This window comes from the organism of the source record quoted next, unplaced genomic scaffold (genome assembly GCF_019419815.1).
Source record: "Pyrus x bretschneideri cultivar Hongxiangsu unplaced genomic scaffold, Pyrus_bretschneideri_v1 Contig71, whole genome shotgun sequence".
Lineage (NCBI taxonomy): Eukaryota > Viridiplantae > Streptophyta > Magnoliopsida > Rosales > Rosaceae > Pyrus > Pyrus x bretschneideri.
Genome location: NW_025999811.1, coordinates 181,430 through 193,216, shown reverse-complemented (window position 1 = coordinate 193,216; position 11,787 = coordinate 181,430). Strand labels below are relative to the sequence as shown.

Here is an 11,787-nt window from a genome sequence, read left to right as displayed (position 1 = left end):
TAACCGTGATCGTACAAAATAAAAGAAGATAAGAATATGAAAACTGAAAGGATAGAGAAGCCTGATCCTAATTCAAAGGTAGCTAAAAGCTCGCAGTCAGCGAAAGATGTTGATTAATATAAATCTCAAAAGAAACTTTTGTATAATCAACCCAGCTTAGCTCAGCCATGACGTGGTATAATATTTATTTGATATCTTCACTAACTTTATATTGAGGATGGCGTCCCACTGCCGTACTCTAAATTACGGAGGTGGTTAGTAATCTTAATAATCTATCTGTCCACCCAGCCAATACATTACACATGGAGTTGATGAACCAGACTTGCTTGTCTCACCTCATGTCACTTATCAATGGATTACAAGTCTAGGCCTAAGAGACTCTGTATCAACAAGCTTTAAGGTGCTACACTTGCAATTTTTCATATCATCAACTAGTGGATTATTCTAGCTTAGTTTCTTCTATAGAAATAATTAGTACAATCTAACATATCAAACAATGTCTTAATGTCGTCGCAAACACTACTAAGAGTAAAAATCGTGCCAAATTACCACCTTGACTAATCTTTCAATGTGAATATGGTATTAAATTAGAAAATTGATTTTGGGGCCACTTTCGGTGGCCTTCTTTTATTGAAAGGTCAGAATTTTTATTTTCCTAGAGTATTGGCTGAAAGTGTTTCTCCCTAAAATATAATATTATGAAGAATTTTTATGTTAAAAGCTGAAGAAAATAGTGGAATACTATTCTCTGTCTGGTTAAGAATTTAGGACCTGTTTGATATTTTATTAATAAAAAATTATCATTTTTCAAAACATTTCTTAAAAACGGCCTAAAATTTGAACACAATTTTTAGTTCAAAAAGTTAAATTCAAGTATAATATTAAGGGATGTGATATCCACATACCTTTTTTTACTTCTCACACATCCTTCTAATTTTTGGCCGTCAGGTTGGATGAATTGAAAAAGATTAACAGACATAAATTAACAAAGGATGTGTGAAAAGTAAAATGGGATGTGTGGATAACACATCCCAATATCAAACAAGCCTATAAAACATCCTAAAATTTTTGGAATGTACTACATAATTAGAAAGAATGACTTCAAAATGAGATACGTTTCATTTGACATTTTTCAGAGTCATACATTTTGCAAAGTCTAAATACAGTGCTTCAGTTGAATACATCCTGAAGTAGTTTCCTTGCTAATGCCATCATCGGAACGAAGAAATGTCGTTTTATCTTTCTTGTTAGAACAAAAGATATTTTGTTTATTGGTGAATGCATGGTGGTTGTTGGAGCCTTATGACTCAGAAAATATAAGAAGGATTTTCCTTCTAGATGCTAACTACTGTAGATTTGACATTTCCATCCACATGCCCACGTCACAATGGCCCTATTCTCCTTTCTCAATATGAATGAGCGAAAAAAATTAGGATTTCACTACAAAAATAAGTGGCAATATATAAATTTGAAAAGTAGCTAAACGTCTTATAAGCACTTATAAAATTTGTATTTTCATCAATGTGAGATTCTTTTAAAATAATACTATTCATATCCTGTTTTTGTATCATATTTTTATACCATCTTAGGTGGTATCTGATGTGGATAGCCTTATCATTTGAAAAATTTACAAAACCTAAGGAAATGAAAGAGAAAAACTCATCGTACACCACAATCATCATTTAATTAATTAGTTTTTCTTAATTATCAGTTTATTAAATAATGAATTAAATTTAAAAATATAATTAATTCAAATGATATGGCTGTTTACATCAAATACCATATAAAATGATATAAAAATATAGTACAATAACATGCTATAGATAGCATTACTCATTCACATGAGTGAATATTCATAATAGCAGTCGCAAAGGTTGAAAAGGCTGTCATGAATAATATTAATAATATTAACAATTATAATTCTTGCGCGATAAGTAATACCAAACCGCTCTAGCACAGAGTGCATTTATATAAATATCTGCAATTAGTCAGAACAAGCACCCCACAAATACAGAAAGCTGGTGAGTGCCGGCGGATTCTTCAAGCTCAAGATACCCTTTTGGTAAGTATCTCATTTCTTGCTCTGTGTTTCTGTGATTCGGCATGTCATATGGGTTCTCTTCTGTTCTGTACTAAGTTGTGATGCTGCTTAATTACTTTCTTTTACTGCTCCAAATGATTTGGTGTTGTATTGGGTTTCTCGAGTTGCAGAGATTCGAATCTGATTCCGTCAGTTGCTCAATAAAGTTGCAGTCTTTTTTATTCTATTGGGACCCAATCACTTGATAAAACATCTTTACAGTATCAATCTCCTCCTAGTTTTTCTTTCTCTGGGATCGTTTTGTTTTCCTGCCTTGGCCTGCCGGCGAGGTGATGTATTGTTGTTAGACTTGTCTGCTTGTCACCTTGGAATAGAAGACTAGTATGTAGTGTTCTTTTTTTTTTTTTTTTTTTTTATATATATAAAGATTTAGGTTTTGTTTCTTTTTTCGTTTTAAAATCTGAAGCCTGCTTGCAGATATGGAAGTAGTTTTCTGCTAGCAGATCTTTAGCTGGCTTGGCTTGTAAGTTGACGATAACAGGCCTGTGCTTGTGCAGGTGTAGATTGAGGTATAACAACTCAGGAGTAAGACACCTCAATACTGAGATAAGTTCTTGGGGTTGGTAACATGGCCGAGGAAAATGGCCTGGGTGGCGCTATACCTCAAAAGCGTGAGGATACCACTTCAGGAAACCAAGTAGAAGAGAAAAACACCGGCACGGACGGGGCTCATCGAGGCTCAGACAAGAGCGGCGGAAATGAGAAAGTTGAAAAAGTTGCATTTTCAAGGCTATTCTCATTTGCAGATAAGACTGATATTATCTTGATGCTCGTTGGCACAATCGGTGCCATTGGGAATGGCTTGTGCATGCCCCTTATGACCATATTATTTGGGGACTTGGTCAATGCCTTTGGAAATAATCAAAACAATTCAGATGTAGTTACTGTTGTTTCCAAGGTAATTTTATGCTGCACAAGCCGAGTGTTAATCTTCTATCTTTGTTGAAAAATCGAGTTGAACTTTTAATTGAGTTTTGAACTACTTTTACGAGGTGAAATATTAGAGTTCCACAAGTTCAAATCAATTTATTGAGCTCAGGTTTTATGTTCAATTATTCATTCAATTACGAGTTGGACTTCTAATTAAGTTTTGAACTACGTTTATGAGTTTAAATATTAGAGTTCCAAAATTCAAATCATTTTAATGAGCTCAGGTTTTTATTTTATTTATTTACTTATTTTTTATGTTCATTTATTCTTAGAGGATTCTTTTTTTTTTTTCTTATCAGAAATTTTTAGGGGATTCATTTGATAATTATAACATGTTCTCTTCCTCTATTGATTCATTAAGTTGTTAACTTAAACATGTTGTTAATCACTTGCTTATCCTGCTACTCCGTAGGTCTCTCTAAAATTTGTGTATTTGGCGATCGGGGCAGGTGTGGCAGCAACTCTTCGTAAGTACAAACGTTTTTAACGCATACATAGAGAGATTCATTCATATATCAATTCATATATCAAGCATTTGAACTGATACAGCTGTATTTCTTGTTCACAGAGGTCGCTTGCTGGATGGTAACAGGGGAAAGACAAGCTGCAAGGATAAGGGGTTTGTATTTGGAAACAATTTTGAGACAAGACGTTGCCTTCTTTGATTTGGAAACAAACACTGGAGAGGTCATTGGGAGAATGTCCGGAGACACAGTTCTCATACAAGATGCCATGGGCGAGAAGGTACTGAGCTGGCTGCACAATTGCACCCGTAAATTCACCCAGGGAGAATAAAAACCTTGAAATTTGTTATTCTTTTTATGTAACTAAAGGTCATATTCGTGCACTTGTTCATGCAGGTTGGAAAATTTTTGCAACTACTTTCAACATTCATAGGAGGGTTTATAATAGCATTTATCAAAGGGTGGCTTCTTACCGTTGTCATGTTATCCTCGATTCCTCTGCTCGTGGCAGCTGGTGCAACTATGTCAATCGTTATAACCAAGATGGCATCCCATGGACAAAGTGCTTATGCAAAAGCCGCAAATGTTGTTGAACAGACGATAGGCTCCATCAGAACCGTATGTCACATTAGCCTTGCAACTATTGAAATAATTATGTTTATGTTTTTTATTTTTTTATTGTTTTTTACCAAGAGTATGATGTTTGTCATCTGGTTTCTATGTAGGTTGCATCCTTTACTGGAGAGAAGCAAGCTATAACAAGTTACAAAAAATATCTTGTGGATGCTTACAAATCAAGCGTTTATGAAGGTACTGCTGCTGGAGCAGGTTTTGGCATCGTTATGCTAGTTGTGTTCTGCACTTATGCCTTGGCGATATGGTTTGGTTCAAGAATGGTAAGGAATAATGGATATTCTGGGGGTGCCGTGCTGAATGTGATTGTTGCTGTTTTGACTGGATCCATGTAAGCGCCTTTTTTTGTTTCTTTTTTTTTTCTCTTTCGTGTTTGATGTAAATACTCGTACGCACATGCAGGTATACGTGAGTGCCTCTTATTGGTTTTTTTTTTCCTCCTCTTTTTATTTAACTTAATTAACTATTTTGGATGAGTTAGGTCTCTGGGGCAAGCATCACCGTGCTTGAGTGCATTCGCTGCTGGTCAAGCTGCAGCATTTAAGATGTTTGAGACTATCAGTAGGAAACCAGAGATTGATGCTTCTGACGAAAAAGGAAAGATTTTGGATGACATTCGTGGAGATATAGAGCTGAGAGATGTTTATTTCAGTTATCCAGCCAGACCAGATGAACCAATATTCGACGGGTTCTCTCTTCATATATCTAGTGGCACCACTGCGGCTTTGGTTGGACAAAGTGGAAGTGGGAAGTCAACAGTCATCAGTCTGATAGAGAGATTTTATGATCCACGATCTGGTGAAGTTTTGATAGATGGCATAAACCTAAAAGAATTCAGGTGAAATGGATTCGGAGTAAAATTGGTCTTGTCAGCCAGGAACCTGTACTGTTTGCATCCAGCATAAAGGACAATATTGCCTATGGAAAGGATGGTGCTACCATTGAAGAGATAAAAGCAGCATCTGAACTTGCAAACGCCTCCAAATTTATTGATAAATTGCCTCAGGTTCCAACTAATTCTATCTAATTGTAGTTTATATTATATGTGTGATCATAAGAATATTAGTTCATTGGACTTTAATTATTCCTGGTCAGGGAGTTGACACCATGGTCGGTGATCATGGAACTCAGCTATCTGGTGGGCAGAAGCAGAGGATTGCTATAGCAAGAGCAATTTTGAAAGATCCACGAATTTTACTTTTGGATGAAGCTACAAGTGCACTTGATGCAGAATCTGAGAGGATAGTTCAAGAAGCATTGGATCGGATTATGGTCAACAGAACTACTGTTATTGTTGCTCATCGTTTGAGCACAGTGAGGAATGCAGATACGATTGCTGTCATTCATAAGGGAAAGCTGGTTGAAAAAGGTATTCTACCTGATAAAGCTAGCACATTCATTTTATTCTTGCATATGGAATCATAGAAAGCATATGTTTCCCGATTCCCGCCCCCTGATCAGCCATGCATTCAACAATAGACACATATCCATTGCTTTCTTCTACTATAATGCGTTGCTTTTTCCACAAAAATCTATTATAATGTCCAATGTCCAGGCATAGTGATTGTACTTCTGGCAGAATTTTGGATTACTCCGGGCTGCAATTGATTGTTAGATTCCAGGTTCCTGCCTGTTTGTCACGTGTATAGCTAGACATATTAGTTAATCGTATCTTTGTCCATTGATCAGGCTCGCACTCAGACTTACTCAAGGATCCTGAAGGAGCATACTCTCAACTTGTACGCTTGCAAGAAGTAAACAAGGGTTCAGAACAAATAGGAGAAGCTCAAGACAAATCTGAAATAACTACCGAATCTTTTAGAAAGTCGAGTCAAAGAGTGTCGTTAGCAAGATCCATAAGTCTGAATTCCTCTGTAGGAAATAGCAGCCGACATTCATTTTCAGTCGCCTTTGGTTTACCCACAGGACTTGGTAGCAATCGTGACACTACATTGGCAGAACCAGAGGCCGCTGCCCTGGCATCAAAGCCACGTCCAAAGGTCTCTCTCCGCCGCCTCGCTGCCCTCAACAAGCCCGAGATTCCAGCGCTTCTTCTTGGAAGCTTAGCTGCGATCGCTAACGGTGTCATACTTCCCATTTTTGGTGTCCTTATTTCCAGGGTAATAAAGACTTTCTACGAACCACCTCGTCAACAAAAGAAAGATTCAGAGTTTTGGGCAATAATGTTTATGACCCTTGGTCTGATATCATTTCTGGTAATCCCAGTACGAGGATACTTCTTTTCGGTTGCTGGTAGTAAGTTAATTGAACGTATCAGATTGATGTGTTTTGAGAGAGTGGTTCACATGGAAGTTGGGTGGTTTGATGAGCCCGAGAACTCAAGTGGTTCAGTTGGTGCGAGGCTCTCAGCAGATGCAGCATCAGTGCGGGCCCTAGTTGGAGATGCGCTAGCTGAGATAGTTAATAGCATTGCGACCGGAATTGCAGGTTTGATCATTGCTTTTATTGCATCCTGGCAGCTGGCATTCATTGTTCTCGCATTGATTCCTATGATCGGATTTGGTGCTTATGTTCAAACAAAGTTCATGAAAGGATTCAGTGGAGATGCAAAGGTATGATTAAAAGCTCCCTGATTTAGTAGCACATTTCAAACTTGTAATTTCAAATTATTTCTTTCTGTTGAGGTCTCATAAGGATGTATAATTAAATGGTTGCAGATGATGTATGAGGAAGCAAGCCAAGTTGCTAATGACGCAGTTGGGAGCATACGAACAGTTGCTTCTTTCTGTGCTGAAAAGAAGGTAATGGAACTATACAGAAGGAAATGTGAAGGCCCAAGAGCGGAAGGGAAAAGACAAGGCGTGATCAGTGGAATAGGATTTGGGATATCTTACTTCTTTCTGTTTTGTGTCTACGCAACCAGCTTCTACGCGGGAGCTAAACTCGTCAAGGCTGGCAAAACAAAATTTGCCGACGTTTTCCAAGTAATTATTCCCTCTCCATATGTATCTACCAGTTATTTTCAGAAAGTGATGAAAACATACGTACGAAATCAAAGTGATATATACATTCACACCTAGGTGTATGTAGCTGATTTTAAGATGTGTATTTGGTTTGCAGGTTTTCTTTGCTTTGACCATGGCAGCCACGGGAATCTCTAATATGAGCAGTTTTGGCTCTGATTCTAGTAAAGCCAGGAATGCTGCTGCTTCCATATTTGCAATTATAGACAGGAAGTCAAAGATAGACCCTAGTGACGAGTCTGGCATAAAATTGGATAGCGTAAAGGGAGATATTGAGCTTCGCCATGTAAGCTTTAAATATCCCTCTCGGCCAGATATACAGATTTTCCAAGACCTCAGTTTAACTATCCATTCTGGCAAGGTAAATATTTCGTCAATTGAACAGTATTTGTGTTCTTTTTTATTTTATTTATAATTTTACTTGTAACTTCATGACATACTGATGAACCTCAAGACTTGATATAATGTTTTTTGTATTGGTGAATATGTTTTGCAGACAGTTGCCCTGGTTGGAGAAAGTGGGAGTGGAAAATCGACAGTAGTAGCATTGTTGCAACGATTTTATGATCCAGATTCAGGTCATATCACACTTGATGGAACTGAACTTGGAAAATTCCACTTGAAATGGTTGAGGCAGCAGATGGGGCTTGTGGGGCAAGAACCTGTTTTATTTAACGACACAATCCGGGCCAACATTGCATATGGAAAGGATGGTGATGCAACTGAGGCAGAAATCATAGCTGCATCGGAGTTGGCCAATGCACACAAATTCATTAGTAGCTTGAATCAGGTTAGAACATTTAATAAATTATTTTTAGGATAGTTTATAACAAGATTGTTTCAGAACTAATCCAAATACAATGTGCAGGGGTATGACACCGTAGTAGGAGAACGAGGGATACAATTATCTGGCGGGCAGAAGCAACGCGTAGCCATTGCGCGTGCGATAATCAAGAGCCCCAAGATATTACTGTTGGATGAAGCTACAAGTGCACTTGATGCTGAATCTGAGAGAGTGGTTCAAGATGCATTAGACAGGGTGATGGTAAACCGGACCACAGTAGTTGTTGCTCATCGACTATCGACAATCAAGAATGCAGATGAGATCGCGGTGGTTAAAAACGGAGTGATCGTAGAAAAAGGCAAGCATGATAAGTTGATCAAAATTACAGATGGATTTTATGCATCCTTGGTCGCTCTGCACATGAGCGCTCCAAATGCATGAGCTTCTTTCTTGTACACTTTTCTTTGTTTCAACCAAAGACTAAAGAGAAAACTGGCATTGCCACATATCCAAATAGGCAAATATTACAGAAATGCTAATGGTTCTATATTTCACATTCTTTTTTTCTTCTTTTTTCCTTTCTATTTACTTCTTGTATGTACTATTGTTATTTCTAGAGAATGCATAAAAAGTATTTTTAAGCCATAGACGATGGCCTTTGTTTGTTCGTGAGCCTGTTTGAAAAGAAATGATACCACAAGTTTTTAAGATTATTTCAGTTCTTTTTGAAAAAATAATTCATCTCAAATTCTCCCATTACATTTTGAGAGGAATTTCAAGTTAGTTCGACGAATGCAACATGTTCACCGAGAAGCAAACTTTGTTATTGATGTTCTACCAATGACTTGTGACTTTTCTTAATAAAGAAAATACGATATATTCATTCATGAAAGGGAAATACTATTGGAAAATTTATTTTAAATTGAAGTAAATTATTTTAGTTGAATAAAATTATATTTGATGGGGTTATGACTATTCATGAATAAGGTTGCGATTCTTCAATTTAACGGAAAGGGTGCAACGTTTACCTTTTAATTGAAATGCAACCATATGAAGAGCCACTTTTGTAAGACCATCTCCAATAGTTGAGCTAAAAGTCAAATATTTTAGCCCGGAAAATTTAGTTTTTACCCCAGAAACAACTTTTCTGCTCCAACCATTCTAGCCTAAAATTTTAGCTCAGGATTATTAAAGAATGAACTTAGACTATTTTTTTATTAAATTATTATTATTTTTTAAATAAATATGTAGACTATTGTAAATTAATTTTACGAACATTTTAATCTAAAAAAATTTAAATTCCGATATATATTGGGTGGAGTCCACTCCGATTTCTGGGCTAAATTTTGGGGGGAATTTGGCCTTGGTTTAGCATTTAGCCCAAATTTTCTCCTTGGGTTGGAGTGGGTTTGGGGGGAAATTTTGAGGGGTAATTTGGCTTTTAGCTCACAATTGGAGTTGGTCTAAGACTTTGTGTATTATTTGGTTTGTTGTGGCCGGCTATTTCGTTCTAATTGAATGCATGAAGTCTTGTAGGAAAAGGTTTGGGTTTAGTTTCAACTCGATAAGGACTGGAATGTGGTTAATGAACCAGTGAATACACTCATTAGAGGACAAGGATTGCTTGTCAGTTTTCCAAATGGATTCTAATAAGAGAGACAAGAAGATGCCTATGAATATGATGGCCTCTGCTCTCACAAAACCGCGCTCTCTTAGTGAACCCAAACCCTATTGTCAATTGAGCATATACGAGTTCTGACAGAGGGGGTGTGATATCTACACACCCCATTTTACTTCTCACACACCTTTTGAATTTTTGGCCGTCGAATCGGATGAATTGAAGAAGATCAACGGACAGAAATTATCAAGGTGTGTGTAAGAAGTAAAATAAGGTGTGTGGATAGCATGTTGAATAAGAAGAGTATCCAAGATAACTCTAATGATCCCAAGAAGAAGAAAATAGAGCACACTCTTAAAGAAAACTCACAAAACAAACTAATTAGCAAAGCTTTTCTTATTTAGCTCTAGGCTTTGTTTTTCCTTGGATGATATACAATGCTTGGGGACTTGGGTATTTATAGCAAACCAAATGAAAGCTACACCACACACTTACTTCACCTACAACATCCACCTACTTCACCTACAACATCCACCTACTTCACCAACCTCACACACTTACTTCACCTACAACATCCACCTACTTCACCTACAACCTCCACTTACTTCACCAACCTCACACACTTACTTCACCTACAAATGACATTGATTCTCAACACTCCCCCTCAATGTCAGCTCTCATTCTTTGCACTGTGCTGAGTAAACAGCGAAAAATTTCGAGCTTGCCTGTACTCAAACTTTTTGTGAACAAGTCCGCAACTTGATCATTCGTCTTGACCTGTCTCATCTCAATCTCTTCTTGCAGAACCTTTTCTCTGATAAAGTGGTAATGTACCTCCACATGCTTAGTTCTTGCATGAAAGACTGGATTTTCCGCCAAGCGAATTGCCGATTGGTTATCACAGTACAATGGTACTGGATAATCTACTGGTTGATGTATATAGGAATTGTAATGGCAAGTGGCAGTGCGGATGCGGCAATGTCCTTCACGCGTCTTCTGAAAAGCCGGGAGCTTTTGACAAAGTTGCACTCGCTTTCTGGAAAGCCGGGAGCTTTCGGCTTTGTCTCCCACACTTGTGCGGATGCGGCAATGTCCTTCCACGCGTCTTCTGATTCGGTCAACGCCTCTCCTTTAATAGAGGTGATCGATCACCTCTATCAATGCACACTTTGAAGACTTCCCAAACATCATCTTCGGCCCGTCGAGTTTTTCCTCCATCCAACCCTTCTCTTTAAACTCTTTGAAAAATGGCTAGCTCATCCAACCCATCGAACATTTGCTTAGATTTGAGTCTAAGCAGTGATCCGGTCGCGCCGCGTCAGGATAAGGTATGGTGCCCGTCTTTCTTATCTTTTCATGGCCCCCTTACAGGTGAGAACTCTGTGATGACGGATGCAACAACGGCTACGATAGTAGCTCGGAACCTCCTCACTCCCAAAGATAGTCAGCTGCTTTCAGGACGGTCCAATGAGTTGGCCGTTCAAGAGTCCCTGGCTCTGTGTCCAACATGGGCCAACGCCTTCTTGCTCGCTCCCGTCAGGTTGAATCATTGATGGCGGAGGTAGAGAGTCTTAAGCAGGAGATCAAACAGCTTAAGCACGAGAATCGAAGTTTGCACGTGCTTGCCAACAATTATTCGACAGGCATGAAGAGGAAGCTTGATGAGCTTGATGACCGTCAAAGGCTTGCGGTTTTCTTCTAGAGGCACCTCTTTCCTGGGTCATCCAGCGTTCCACCAAGGTTTGGGGCCTTGAATGATCTATCTTCGGTGCCTCCCGCTCCGATGCCTTCCGCTCCGATGCCTCTTGCTCCGATGCCTCTTGCTCCGATGCCTTCCGCTCCGATGCCTCTTGCTCCGATGCCTTCTGCTCTGATGCCTCCTGCTCCGATGCCTCCTGCTCCGAGAGTGTTGCCACGTAGTGGGGCCTCACGTACACAACCCTTGTGAAGGCTCCACCTTTCTCTTTCTTTGTTATATACATTTGTAATTTCTCGAAAATTAATGAACAAGCTTTGTTTTATTCAGTGCATTGGGTTGCCTCCCAAGTAGCGCTTTCTTTTACGTCTTGCAGCCGGACGAAGCCTTCTTAGGCTCAATTAGAACCCACGGCATGGAATTTATCTTTGAATGGGGGTTGGATAGTATGCTCCCCCATCTTCTGTTGCAGCTTTTCTCCAAATTCTCTAGAGTCTGGTAGCACCTCTTTCTCTGATGACCACCAAGAAGACGCTTCATCAAACACCACATTTCGTGAAGTGTAACATCTTCCACT

At 38.7% G+C, this 11,787-nt stretch overlaps 1 protein-coding gene across 1 annotated transcript; it reads left to right on the top strand.

The window, feature by feature from the left end:
- Window positions 1-1,914: 1,914 nt before the first annotated feature.
- LOC103933553 (ABC transporter B family member 11) lies at window positions 1,915-8,543 on the top strand. The gene is given in 14 exon segments (XM_009343244.2): window positions 1,915-2,062; window positions 2,599-2,999; window positions 3,444-3,498; window positions 3,600-3,775; window positions 3,892-4,113; window positions 4,221-4,459; window positions 4,610-4,962; window positions 4,965-5,134; window positions 5,224-5,497; window positions 5,818-6,701; window positions 6,807-7,073; window positions 7,210-7,473; window positions 7,609-7,902; window positions 7,981-8,543. Coding segments are annotated over 13 exon segments (3,885 nt in total). The 5' UTR covers window positions 1,915-2,062; window positions 2,599-2,669; the 3' UTR covers window positions 8,338-8,543.
- The last annotated feature ends 3,244 nt before the right edge of the window (window positions 8,544-11,787 follow it).